The sequence below is a fragment of the Acyrthosiphon pisum genome, chromosome A1 (assembly GCF_005508785.2).
Source record: "Acyrthosiphon pisum isolate AL4f chromosome A1, pea_aphid_22Mar2018_4r6ur, whole genome shotgun sequence".
NCBI lineage: Eukaryota > Metazoa > Arthropoda > Insecta > Hemiptera > Aphididae > Acyrthosiphon > Acyrthosiphon pisum.
Genome location: NC_042494.1, coordinates 78,256,288 through 78,269,777, shown reverse-complemented (window position 1 = coordinate 78,269,777; position 13,490 = coordinate 78,256,288). Strand labels below are relative to the sequence as shown.

The window sequence follows — 13,490 nt, the reverse complement described above, 5'->3', positions numbered from 1 at the left end:
TGATTTATGGCAACATGACTAATGAACCTTATGTACTAAGGCACTAAGCCTATACTACAATTATTACAATAATAGATTAATTGCTATCGAGTTTTCAGGTAAGAGCGAAAAAAAATTAATATTCGTACCTAATAGGTGCAGTGAACTAGTGACGCGCGAACGTGCAAAAATCGTAAAATAGCGAACTTCGTTAAGCTATAACTTCGAAACTAAGTCCGACCGCCAAATTCTGACTTCACCATCGTTCTCAGTATAGTTAACTACATAAGTCTAAAAAAAAAAAATTGCAAAAAAAAAGTTGTCCGGTAAAGTAACAAAATACCCACGTTTCTTTTGAAAACTACTGGGAAATTTTTACTTTTGACCTCCCAAAGGCCAAAGTACCAACTAGATTCACTTTCCTATCAGAAAACAGTACTGTTGAAGAAAATCCAAGCACTTTTACTGTCCTAAAAGGTGATGACAGACACAAAAAAAAATAAAAAATAAAAAAAAAACACATCATTGTAAAATCAATACATTCATCGTTTCACTCAGAATCTAAAATATAATATACATTCATATATGGACCCATAACTTAGTTTATACGTGAATACGTGATTATACATAAGATATCTTCTGTCTGTGCCCTGTGGTAGTTCCACGACTTCCACGATATCATAGAACAGTGGGTGGTTCTCAGTGAACCTGTGACTGGCTGCAGAATCTGATAAGAACAAAATTATTTTGTCCACTATCATTTTTCGGTGTTATTAATTATTATTATCGTTTCACAGTTGGCTAGGCTGGCTTTACTATCTGCCAACGTCACCACGTTTGCGTCTTATAAACAAATTGTTACGAATCGCATGTGATAACGACGTGCCAACGCGGACCGCACCACGACGACCGCCACTGACTGCCACCCGCTTTACAAGTTACGAGGCGTCGAGGCATAGTGCGTACATACGTAACATACGTACAATCAGTATCGTCTAAACTACTAACGGTTCTTATTTCACAGTGGTAATTTTCACTCCTCCACCACTCACTACTAGTCTAGACACGTCAGTGGTTTGTATTCACTATTCAGTGCAGTGTGCATGTCGTCAGTACTCCGCTACTACTATTTGCTCTTGTAACGCGTTAGTTTGCCACGTATTCACGTACTTTTTGCAATCACCCATATCCACCAAACGTTCGATACGTGCATAATGGCACCCAAACAGAGGATGAGGATCGCCAACGAGAAGGCCAGCAAAAACATCACGCAGCGGGGCAACGTACCAAAATCTACGGTAAGTGAAATACGTCCTCCATCCCAAAACAGCGAAGTATTTGCGTTTTGTTTTCCCTTCCATTCCTCATCAGTCATCACCATTCAGTTGATTTATTTCACATTTTGCATTTTCAGAAATCAGAGAAAAACAAAACACCTGTTAGTCCGTGGCTGCTGGCACTATTTTTATTTGTTGTGTGCGGATCTGGTATGTTTTTGTTATGACATATTCTATTTTGTTTGTCTCAATGATATTATATGGGCCAATATTAATAGTGATTAAGTGTAAGACATGAGGACCATACATATTATGATTGTAGCTGTTTGAACAACAATATTTATTGTCTGGTTGTTGTGTGTCACGTCATGTTTTTGGACTGCACAGTTGTTTTACCTGTTAAGCATATATTTATTTTATGAAAAAGATGAAAACAATTTAGAATTTATTCAATTATTTGAAGTTTGAGGCAAACTAATACAAATGTAATTATCATGTTACAATTATTGCAATATATGGTGCTCGATACATCTAAATATAATTATTAAATATTTATAAAAAAACACATGCCCATCACTTTTTGATGTCGTTTACCTAAAACAAAATATATTTCTTGATCAAAAAGCCTCACTAGCTTGTTGTTTTGATTTTTGATTTAATTATTTAACTAATCTAGACACAATATCATATCTGATATTATTTCTATATTACTAATTATCAAATCTATGAATAAGTTGTAAATTATTATAATGCGATTTAATTATTTTTTTGTTAACATTTTATGAAACTGCTTAATTAAATTTTATGGTTAATTTATAAAAAAAATCTGTTTAAGAAGTATGGTTATTAGTTTACTACAGTAGAACTCCGATTATCCGAACGCCAATCAAACGGACGAAAAAAAAAGGTCGTCTTTTAAGAGGACGCCACACCCGCATGTGTTTTCTCCGTCTGACAAAAGCGTAACATACCAAATTTACGCTCAGAATTTCAAGTTTTATGCCGTTAGCTTAAAAATTAAAGCAAATCGACCTATTATGAAATTTGACGCTAAGAACATTATCTGTGTTTTGTTGGAATTATCGTAAAAAAACTTCCAACAAAACACAGACAAATGCGCCAATGGTCAGTTGTTGTCTAATCGTCGCACAGTTTAGTCTTTCAATTGTTATAACGAGTGAATTGTCGTGTTACAATGTCACTATATATCTTTTAAAATGTCATATGTCAATCATCCGGATATTTGCTTATCCGGACCACCCTTGACATTAATTAGTCCGGATAATCGGAGTTTTACTGTACTTAATTTATTGGCTATATGAATATACTAACCCTTTGACAAAAACCCACCGACATACAGCTGACTGCACATTAATTTTATTTACAAATAAAACTGTATTTACAATTTTATAACTATAATTAATTATTACATATATTTATATTTTATAAATAGTAGTGAAATCCCTTTAACAAATGCGGTTAGTACATCCAGGTACCCTATTTGACTCCATTTGTTGAATACACTATCATCAAATAATTATTTATTTTATATTGTTCTTTAGTTCATAAGTATGATTAGTTATTTTAACTTTAATTTTAAAAATAAATAAATGAGCCTAACGTGTATTATTTTGAAACTATTATAATTATATTATAATATATTATATTTGAATTAAAATGTGCTATTAATAACGCATAGTAATTTGTGTTTATTTATTTTCAGTTATATTTCAACTCATACAAAGCATAAGAAGTGCATGAGTGCCAATTCTCAATGCTAATACAATTCATATTTTCATCAACATTCTTGCATCTCCAAATGTTATTCCCTTCAATGTATTTTTTTTTTAATTGTGTTATTTTGTCTGGTACATAATTATTTTCTTTATTATAATTTTCTTCTTATATATTTTGTTTTTTTTTTTTTTTAAATGAAACATCAATTATTGGTACCAAAATTTGTTTTTATTTTAAACATATTATATATCATGCAATCTATATTTCATAATTTCTTTTGTGAAATGTATACAATTTTTGTTAAAACAGCTAACCTCAATTTCTTTATATGTTATTAATTATATTTTTTTATCAATGCTAATTGAAATACTTGTATATATATAATAAATTGAAACTAAATGAATGTGTTGAATTATCTCCTGAAATTTGGTTTTTGGTTGTATAAAAAATGCACACTGATATTTTTACAGACATGTACAACAAATGTCCGTGGTGTAACGTCCTCTTAAGAGTCAGCGCACTATTCGTTTTCTCTCTCTGGCCCACGTGCAACATAGACAAAATGCATTTACGCAAAATCATTTTTTCTATGCGTTTAAGTAATCTTAGAGTAAAGTCACTTATTACAAAAAAGATAAAGAATAATACTTTTGAGGGAATGACATATCGATTTGTCTAAATATTGTCTCAAATCAATTTAAATATTTAAATTTACAAAATTTTTTTATTTATTTTGAAAGTGGAATACAAAGTCAAATAATAATAAAATATAAAATCGACATGTCATTTCCTCAAAAATATTATTCTCTATCTTTTTTGTAATAGGTGACTTTACTCTATACCGATTGTGTATAACATTGTTACCTCGATATTCCGCGTGTTTTATTCTGTGCGACACTGAGACGTGCATTAAACAACGTGCATTATTTTCGTTCAAGTGTCTAAATATCTGCCTAAACACAAATTACCACCGATGACTGTCATCGTACAGGTACCCTGTGGATGTTCTGAAGACACTTAATGGCTTACGCACAGTTCGAGGGAGAATCTGAAAAAATGGGGAATAAGCGATGGGAAGGAAGACAGGAACTGTGCATGGTGACTGGTGAGAAGCCCATACAATGTTACTACTGCTAAATAGCAACAAATGTGACGTAACAAACTTACAAGTCGTAAGAAACAAAATATAAAAATGCAGGAATTTTGGAGCGATGACATTTAAAAAACACAAATCATATGTTACGGCCCTGAGATTCGTTTAGGTGCAGTAATATAAAGCGACATAATAATATTGCGATGCCATTTTATTTTATTAGTACTGACATTTAAGATAGCACTCTCATTTGTTGTCTCCATCTTGCAATTGCGTGACATAGAAATTTGTACGCCCAGCAGAAGTGCAGAACACGTTTAGCTCCGTTAGTTTCAAAATTAGAATGACAGATGACTTGACTTATTATAAAATTTAAATGTAAGATTACCTACCCAATTATTATCTAGGGAATGTAAACTTTTTAGTATATTAAAATAACGCTCATAACTCGATTTAAAATTAAAGTATAATAAAAAGCCGACGAGGTTTCATGGATAATATTTTACCTTTAAATTTTATAATAGGTCAATTCACTCGAATTTTTAAATAAGGTGATTCGATACCGTGATTTTCTGTTTTTGTCTAACACACGCGCGACATAGTATTTTAGACTTGTTTTTTGCCAAATATTCCAATTGATCTATTGAAGTGATAAGATTCTGAAAACAGATTTGAATTTGTCGCCAAGTCTACTTGAAATCGACTTTCCCACATTTTTGATTTTTTGATTTTAACTTGAAGTAGCAGAATTTTTAAGTATTATTTTTGAATATGACATTTTTAAGAATTTGGGGGATAAAATCAAAAATTTGGGAAAGCCGATTTCAAGTAGACTTAACGACAAATTCAAATCTGTTTTCAGAATTCTTATCGCTTCATTAGATAAATTGGTATGTTTGGCAAAAAACACGTCTAAAATACTATGCGCGCATGTGTTAGACAAAAACAGGAATCCCCTTAACCTCCGTTAAACGTGTCTTCTCAGCGTACAATTTGGTATGTTACGCACTTGTAAGACGGTGACAACAAGTGTCCGCGGTGTAACGTCCTCGTCGATATTTTGTACTTTTTGGTATTTCAATTTTCAACTTTCGGAATTCTAGCGTGTTTCGTACCACGTCCGTATTACATACACTTATAAATATTCAATTAATAATATGTGCATGTAAAACACATATTTTATATATTCATTATCAGGGCTAGGATTTATATGCAATAAAAAATTGTAAAATATGTATTTTTTATAAGATAAACACTAAAATATAGTTACAAAAAAAATATTTATTTATTAATATACATCAATGATAGGCTGTTTGTCTTAAAATAATAGGTATAATTTAGAAATAAAATGTATAATTCACATTAACTACGTGCGTGTTACATGAAATACAATTAATGTTTGACAAAAAAACCAAGTTTTATGAAATATACTATAAAACATGCATTTTTTACATTCTTATAATCGAAATATGCAATAATATTAATTTTATTCAATATATGCAATAATATGCATTTTATCCAAAATATGCAAAAACATGCAAAATAAAAATACCACCATTTATCTCATCATGAGGTGATTCGTGGACATTACTGACAAAATCAATAATCAGAAGTAGCAAAAAAAACATGCTGTTGCATATAAATTCTAGCCCTGTTCATTATATTATCGTTTTGTACAATTAATATATTGTTTTTTTTTATTTTTTAAGGAGATCACAAATGCAGGGTCAATGCAGAACAAATATTTATTATATATAATATTAAATAAGAAATATCAAACCATATTTTACTATATAGACTAAAAGTAAATATATTTTTGTTACCTATGATTTACCAGCCTGAATGAAAAATGGGCTTCAGAATTTTCACATCAGTAATTATTATAATATTTAAACTTTAAAGTTATTGTTTTCTGTGATAATTTTGACAAAAAATATTGATCAAAGTATTGAGAATATATAATATTAATTATAGTTTTGTAATTTTAAATGTCAGTTGGCCTATGCTAACATAAACAGCTCTAAACTGAATTATTACTTTATTAAATATTGTGTTATATATTTTAAGTCAATATTGTAGATTATACTGCGTCATGAATGTGCAATATTATTATATTTTGATGTGTTCTTGTTAGTAATGTTTTTAGATATTAAATTGTAATTATTTTTTTTGCAATAAATGATTTGTCATACCAGTGGCGTATACATGATTCTCATAAAATTGATTAAAAAATAAAAAAACTCATTTCAAATTACTGAATTTTTATATTAATGTACTTTGTAAATTACAATAAAAGTTCTTATTTTTTTAGTTTTTTCCCTCCAATTCCATACTAATAATTACAAAATAAATACAAATTTTGTGATTAAAAAAAGGCAATTTAAGGTTTCAAAGGTTTGTGACCATCTAAAACCCACATCACGTGTACGCCACTATATCATACAGTGTTCAACAAAGCCATATGGTAGTGCCAAAAGGACCAAAACGTAGAGTCAAATATTTCTTGCCTATTCTATGTATTCAAAATGATAATTTTTAAATAATCATGTAAAAATATTTTTTTGTAAAAATTGCTTTTGCAAGTTATCTACTAGTTTTTTAATGTAATCTTGCGATTGACTACAGTTATCATTTATTACAATATGATCCTTTAAAGGTATTTTGTTAATAATAAAGAAAAATGTTAATATTCTAACTATATATTTTTTTAAGGGCTGAAATAATATTTAGTTAGGCCTTAGGCACTTAACCATATTTTCAACTTTTTTTTAGTATTTATTTTATAGAATTAGGGTATTATAACTAAATATTAATGACTTATTAAAAATTTAATTTTAGTTCATTGTGTTGATTTGGTGATGACTGATGAACATCATACATCAACCATTTATATTTTACTGTTTTATGGCATGTGTGGGTACTATTAAAATATTGGAATTAAGTGGTCGCTACACCTACCTACATGTTGTATCTCCATCTTACAAATGTACAACATTGCAACAACTGTTTTGAGCTGGATCAAACCACTCAGGCTAAATAGTGATAGTTAAGATTCCAAATTGATATACAATATAGTTCAGAACATTTTCTGTGTAATATCGTTTTTATTTATTTGATATCACTTATAGGAAAAAAGTTCATACCGTTTAAAAATCCATTATTTTCTGGGTTTTTCAAACCCCAATAACTTTTTTTGTAGTTTTTATATCGAAAAATAAAACAGTTATTTCATAGCTAAAGTTCTCCGTTTCATGTGGTGAAAATTTCGTTTCTTAGTAATTATTAAATGTAGACTTCTCGGTTTTTTCCCGCACGAAAACAGTTTTTGCTATATTTTATATGTGTAAGATGGAGACACTACATGTGGATGTAGGGTTCTTTTAAGTTAATTTTAAAATAAAAAATATAATTTAAATTCATACCTACATTTTTATTATTATTTTAAACCCAAAATCCAAAAGTCCAATAGAATTATATGAATAAGAATAAGAATAATTATGATTAGTAAGTTGTAAGTTTAATAGCTGATACATTTTTTGTTCAAAAATATTAAATAAAATATACAAAGAAAATGTACGCACCATTAAAAGAAAAAAAAGGTGGGTAAGTGGATGTCGCTCTGCTGTACATTAGGTTACAAGTGGGTCAGTGTATAATGGATAGTATTAATTTTGAATTCAATGATATAATATCACTGTATAAGAAAAACGATTCTGAGTGGAGACGGTTTGTCAGTGTGGATATTTTATATTAGATTTACATTGTTATTAGTAATAACTAATAGTAGTACCTACGTTGTATTATTTAATTTAGCTAATTTATTTATTTTATTTAGTTAACTTTTAACTATTAAATATTTATAATTAATCATTAATATTATTTATTGTATTTATTGTCTTTTGTTTTAATATGTTTTACATTTTTTTCTATGGTATTAGCCATATAACTTATTTAATAATTACAATTTTTTTTCCTTTTGAATATTTCGTGATAACAAATAGTTCCCAAGTTAATCACCTAGATGGTGCTAGTAGGCAGTCCATAACATATCGCGGTTTCGTAGCCGTTTTCTGCCTGTGCAAAGCACGGATATAGATACTAGCATCTATATCCGTGGTGCAAAGCATAGACCGTTTGGTATATCTTTGTATATCGTGTATATCGTGCTTCTATCGTGCTTCTAAGACCGTGATCGTGGTTATAACCGTTATCAAAATATTATCATGTACGATATAGATAAGAGGTACGGAGATAAGAATTCGTGAAAGTTGAAAACTAATAACTATAGGAAATTCATATTTCAGAATCACAAATCACAACGGGGTATAGAACTATTAGAATTATAGAAGACGTCCAGGTCAAAGATTAGTCGATCAGTATTCAGTATTCACTATTCTGTGTATTCGACATTTAATAGTAATGAAATCGTTATTATACATTTCAACTAATATTGATATTGTGATTACTAGTAAGTAACTGTTAAGTATATTAGTTTGTTTTTAACTACATTTTTAGAAATATTTTTCATTTAAATATATAATTAAAAATAATGTAGGTATTGTCGCAAGTTGTTGTAAGACAGTTTGAATCTCTGTCGACACTGTGTTTTTCAAACATACACGATCATATTATTATAATTGGTATTTTGTACCTTTATATAACATGGTGGTGGCTAGTAAAATATTAAAAACAATAGATACATCTTGTCATGAATTCATGCACCCATGGGTGTCTTCATGTTGCGACGCAAGTGCCGGTTTACTCATTCATTCGATCCAAGCTTCATTTCGGATTTATGTTACCACTTACATGGTATTATATTGAATTATTATGTCTATTATATTCATTTTTAAACTACTCATGTGTAATTTATTTATTTTAATCGGCAGTTGACTTTACTAATGAAAGGTCGAAAGCCGACCAAGAAGGAACTCAAACGAACCCTGTTGAGTATTTTACAGTCAACTGCTTTCCTCTCGTGCCATGCATTCGGTTTTTCATCTGCTGTGTGCTTATTAAGGTACTCTCAGAAACTATATAATTGTGTGACAGCTCATTTGACGAGTAATTTGATGAATGATAATCATAATATATAAAATATGTTGTATAATATTGTACTTGATATTTTGTATAAGTAATTACATGTTTGGAACCTTGGAGATTATCCAGCTGTAAGGTGAATTTAATGATTCCTAGCTGATTTTAATCCACTGAAATCTAGTTATAAAATTTTTTTTTTATCAAAATAATTATTGGTTGTCTCAGATAAAATATATAAGAAGTAGTATTTAATGTGTATTGTCTGTTAATAGTATTATTATATAATTCCAGAAGATTATTTGGAAAATTCAATGTGCTAAGTGTAGCATTTCTTCCATGTTTTCTATCCAGTCTAGTTGCTATATTAATTGAAAGGCCATCTAGACGAGGATTATTAAGTCTCTATGTAACAAATGTTGTAAGTCATTTTAATAACTTATGTTTAATACCCGAGTTAATCACACAATAGTGTGTATTTAAATTATATTAATTTAGTTGAAGCCAAATGTATATAAAAATAATATTCTATTTTAAGGCCTCAGAAACATTCTATAATATGATGGTTAATAGAGGCATTATAAAACCGATTCCTTATGGAGATTTGTTTATCTTTGGGTCATCGATTACACTACTGCTTTATTTTTTTAGAGGACAGCATAATAAGACAGATTCAATATATTCCCTTTTAAGGTAAATACAATTTTTTTAATCCATGTAACTTAAAACTATTTGATACACTAGTTTATAATGTTCTACAAAAATTAACTATTTAAAATTAGCGAGTTGATTGAACCAATGTTTAATACCATGTGTGTAATGCTTTTAAACATTTAAAAATTTATCAATTATATATATTATAATGTGCATAATTAAGAGAATGTCAGCATAATATTTGTTTTTTTACTCTGACACTTGCCCAACATAACAAATGTATGTACAGCAGAACCAGCCTTCTATTGGTTGTTAGATTTAGTATTAGAGCAAATTGATTGATCCATTATCAAACTTGAGGTTTAGAACATTATCTTTGTTTGTAAATTGGCATTTTTACAATATTTTAAGGTAAGTTATGAGTAATGGAAATATTATAAACAGTTAACGTTGAAGTACAGATAATGATTAGTCAATTCCAGTGACGCAGTTGCAAAACCTGTTAGGAGTGGGTGGGTATAGTAAGCCTGCAAAACCGAAGTTTTCATTTTTTAGGGATACTTATTTTGACTGAGGAAGTACAAGGACCCAAAGCACATACCCTAGTTGCGCCAATGTCTATTGTTTAAATGTTTAAATTTAATATATAATCTTGAAAGTAGGATCACAATGTCAGACCTTATGTTAAGAGTAATACTATTTATAAAGGTTGGGATTCACTTGTATCCATATTGCTTTTTTTTTTTTTAATTGCATACATTATATAAATAGAACTAAACGAAATCAAACTGAATTACTCAAATTATTTTTTATTGCAAGGTAAATTTTATTTTTAGTTTGTTATGTAAAACAATTACACTATGCAGCAATTGCAGTGATAAAAATAATGTATTTTATCATAGGCATAACAATCATAAATAAATAATTAAAAAATTAAATTACACCAATTATTTGAGTGATTTTGAATATTGTTTTATTCAGAGTAATATATTCTAGGTCAGCAGTTCCCAAACCTGTTTAGTATTCGGCACCCCTTTTTAAATTAAGGTTTTTTAATGGCCCTTAACAAGTTTTAGCATGACTAATCATAAAAAATAGAAAAAAATAAAAATAAAAACCAGAAAAAATTGTAATGGGTAATTTTAAAATATGTATATAATTAAAATTGTTCATAATTTATACACTTTTATTTACATAATTGTTTCTATCGCCGCCATCATTGGGTTTTCAAATTTATTTTTGGACGATATACAATTCTACAGCAGCATCGTGCCTCTTTAAAGACATTGTGGTGTACACTTTGTGAATCGTTGTAGGTACCAGTGGCGTGCCAAACAGTCATTTTTTGAGGCAATTGCCTCAAGGGAAATTTGGGTGGGTGGGTGTGTAGGTTAGTATAGGTGCGCAACTTATACCTAAAAAAATTTAATAATATTTATTATTTTGAATAATAAAAAAAAATAGTGAAAAAACTGTTGGTTGGTGGGGAGGGGGATCAAATTGTATAGTTTTCCTCAGGTCTGCTTGTCAGTTCGGCACGCCACTGGTAGGTACATAAATTAATTGCATGTATTTTGAAGGTTTGTTGTTGGTCCGTCTGAAGAAAATGATTATGCAAAACCATTGTTATCTCCTCAAACTCCTCAGTTGGAGAAATCAAATCAAGATACTATTCGACAAGCAATTACTGATATACGTCAAGCTTACTGTACTATAGACAGTGAATTAAAAATTATTTGGACCAGTGATGTTTGTCCACACGCTTATGGTTGTTTACATTACATTCTTAGTGTGAGTAAAAAATGAGTTCTTAAAATTTATATTGTTTCTCTATACATATCGTTTTTTTAATTTTAGTCAGGAACAAGATTATTTTTAGTTGGTTATACACTACAATTAAGTCTGAAGTCCTTGTTACAAGCCAATCGTATTTTACGTAAACCGAGTTATATTTTTAAACTAATGATATCGCCAGATACATTTAGTTTAGGAGCGTTTCTTGGAGGATTTTCTTCCATTTATAGAGTAGCTATTTAATTTTTTTTAAAAGATTGATGTTATTAGATTTGTTTTCTTTAAATTGTTTTTATTATATTTTAGATTGTATCATGTGTAATGAGAAGATTACTAGGTAAAGATTCAAAATACATATGCATTCCTGCAGGATCATTGGCTAGTCTCACTTTTTGTTTGTATCGTAATAACACAATTGCTTTATATGTTATGTTGAAAACATTGCAGGTACTATTTTATCAAATTAATATAATTAAACACTGTATTGAATAATTTAATTACTCAACTATATTTTGTTTTCAGATAATGTATATTAAAGGTTTTAGCAATGGACTATTTCCTGATTTACCACAAGCAAATGTATTCTTTCATTGTTTTTCTACAGCTATTTTATTTCATGCAGCTATACTTGAACCTCATAACTTAAGACCATCATATTGGAAATTCCTACAGTCTGTATCTGGAGGATCTATAGGATTAATGGATCGACATTGTTTAGAAACGTTTGGTCTCAAATCAAGTGAATCACTTGAAAGAGTATTAAAAAAATATAAGCCAGTTCCATTACAAGTTTTTAAATTTTAAACTTTTGTTATTTAGTTGAGGACGGAAGATTATGTATGGTTAATGGTGTGCATAATATAATATGATACATTTTTAAAGTTATGTTAATGTTGTTATAGTTTTTTACGGGATATAATTTTGTTTTTAAATATTTATTTTTGTATACTTGCTTATTAATAAGCCAGGTTTTTTATTAATTAAAATAAGATCTTTATAAATATACAGTGTTGTGTTTTGAGTTAATTTTGATGTTTATTGATAACCAATTTCTGTTCAGTGATTATTGATCTCTTATGAAATATCAAATTATGTTCAATAAACATTTTGTTTGTAAGTTTTAAATCCCAAATGTAACTGATTATAGTTCAATACTCTAATCATACAAATTTAAAAAAATTAATTTTTCTTTTTATTGATTATAGCGGCTAAGTGTTCAGTTTCATTTCCATCATTGATTTATTGAGGTGTTCTGTTTCCTATTTATGTTCAAATAAGATATTACATCAATCGTCAAGGTAACTGATGAAATTCTTCTAGGTTTATTTGAATTTTTTACATTTCAGAGTGGCAGCAGAAGTGCCTTGTAAATAATTTGTAATTTGTTTATAGAGTATAAATGTTTCAATGTTTGTACTTTGTATGCAAATGATGTAATGAAATAAAATATAATGTATTAATATACATAAAACAGCCTTTACACAATGAATATTATTGAAAGTATTTCAGATCCTGATTCCTGACCACATACTGTTAAACTATGGTTAAGAGGGAGCTAGCTGCATGCGTTCCCTCTCTTCCTTACAAACTCATACGTGTCCTGCTGACCTTACAATTTGATATGTTTTCGTTTGTAAGAGAGAGAGAATGTAAGCGGATGTGCTCTCTTGAATGTATCAATGATTCTGTGCTGTGATTGATAGCTATTGACGTTCTGTCAGTAGACAGTATAGAAAAATGATACTGTCATACCAATGACTAACGGAAAAATCAGATATTGAGTCTCCAGTATTTGCTTACCGATGATTTAATTGTACGATTGAGGTAGATAATGACATTACTCCAGTATTGACACCGAACACTTGGCTTAAGCAGTTGTATAGTAAAAAGACAAAAGAAATTGATTGTGGGTCTGTAGG

General features: G+C 29.1%; 2 protein-coding genes across 2 annotated transcripts; both read left to right on the top strand.

The window, feature by feature from the left end:
• The first annotated feature begins 857 nt into the window (after nt 1–857).
• On the top strand, nt 858–3,418 carry LOC100161196 (stress-associated endoplasmic reticulum protein 2). The gene is made up of 3 exons (XM_008186742.2): nt 858–1,277; nt 1,394–1,466; nt 2,980–3,418. Exons 1-3 carry the CDS (start codon nt 1,194–1,196, stop codon nt 3,015–3,017), a joined length of 195 nt encoding a protein of 64 aa, XP_008184964.1. The 5' UTR covers nt 858–1,193; the 3' UTR covers nt 3,018–3,418.
• Nucleotides 3,419–8,345: 4,927 nt separating this feature from the next.
• Nucleotides 8,346–12,578, top strand: LOC100165316 (transmembrane protein 135). Its single transcript, XM_001946846.4, has 9 exons — nt 8,346–8,554; nt 8,642–8,898; nt 8,976–9,106; nt 9,418–9,544; nt 9,662–9,816; nt 11,358–11,568; nt 11,635–11,802; nt 11,878–12,018; nt 12,094–12,578. Exons 2-9 carry the CDS (start codon nt 8,749–8,751, stop codon nt 12,373–12,375), a joined length of 1,365 nt encoding a protein of 454 aa, XP_001946881.2. The 5' UTR covers nt 8,346–8,554; nt 8,642–8,748; the 3' UTR covers nt 12,376–12,578.
• The last annotated feature ends 912 nt before the right edge of the window (nt 12,579–13,490 follow it).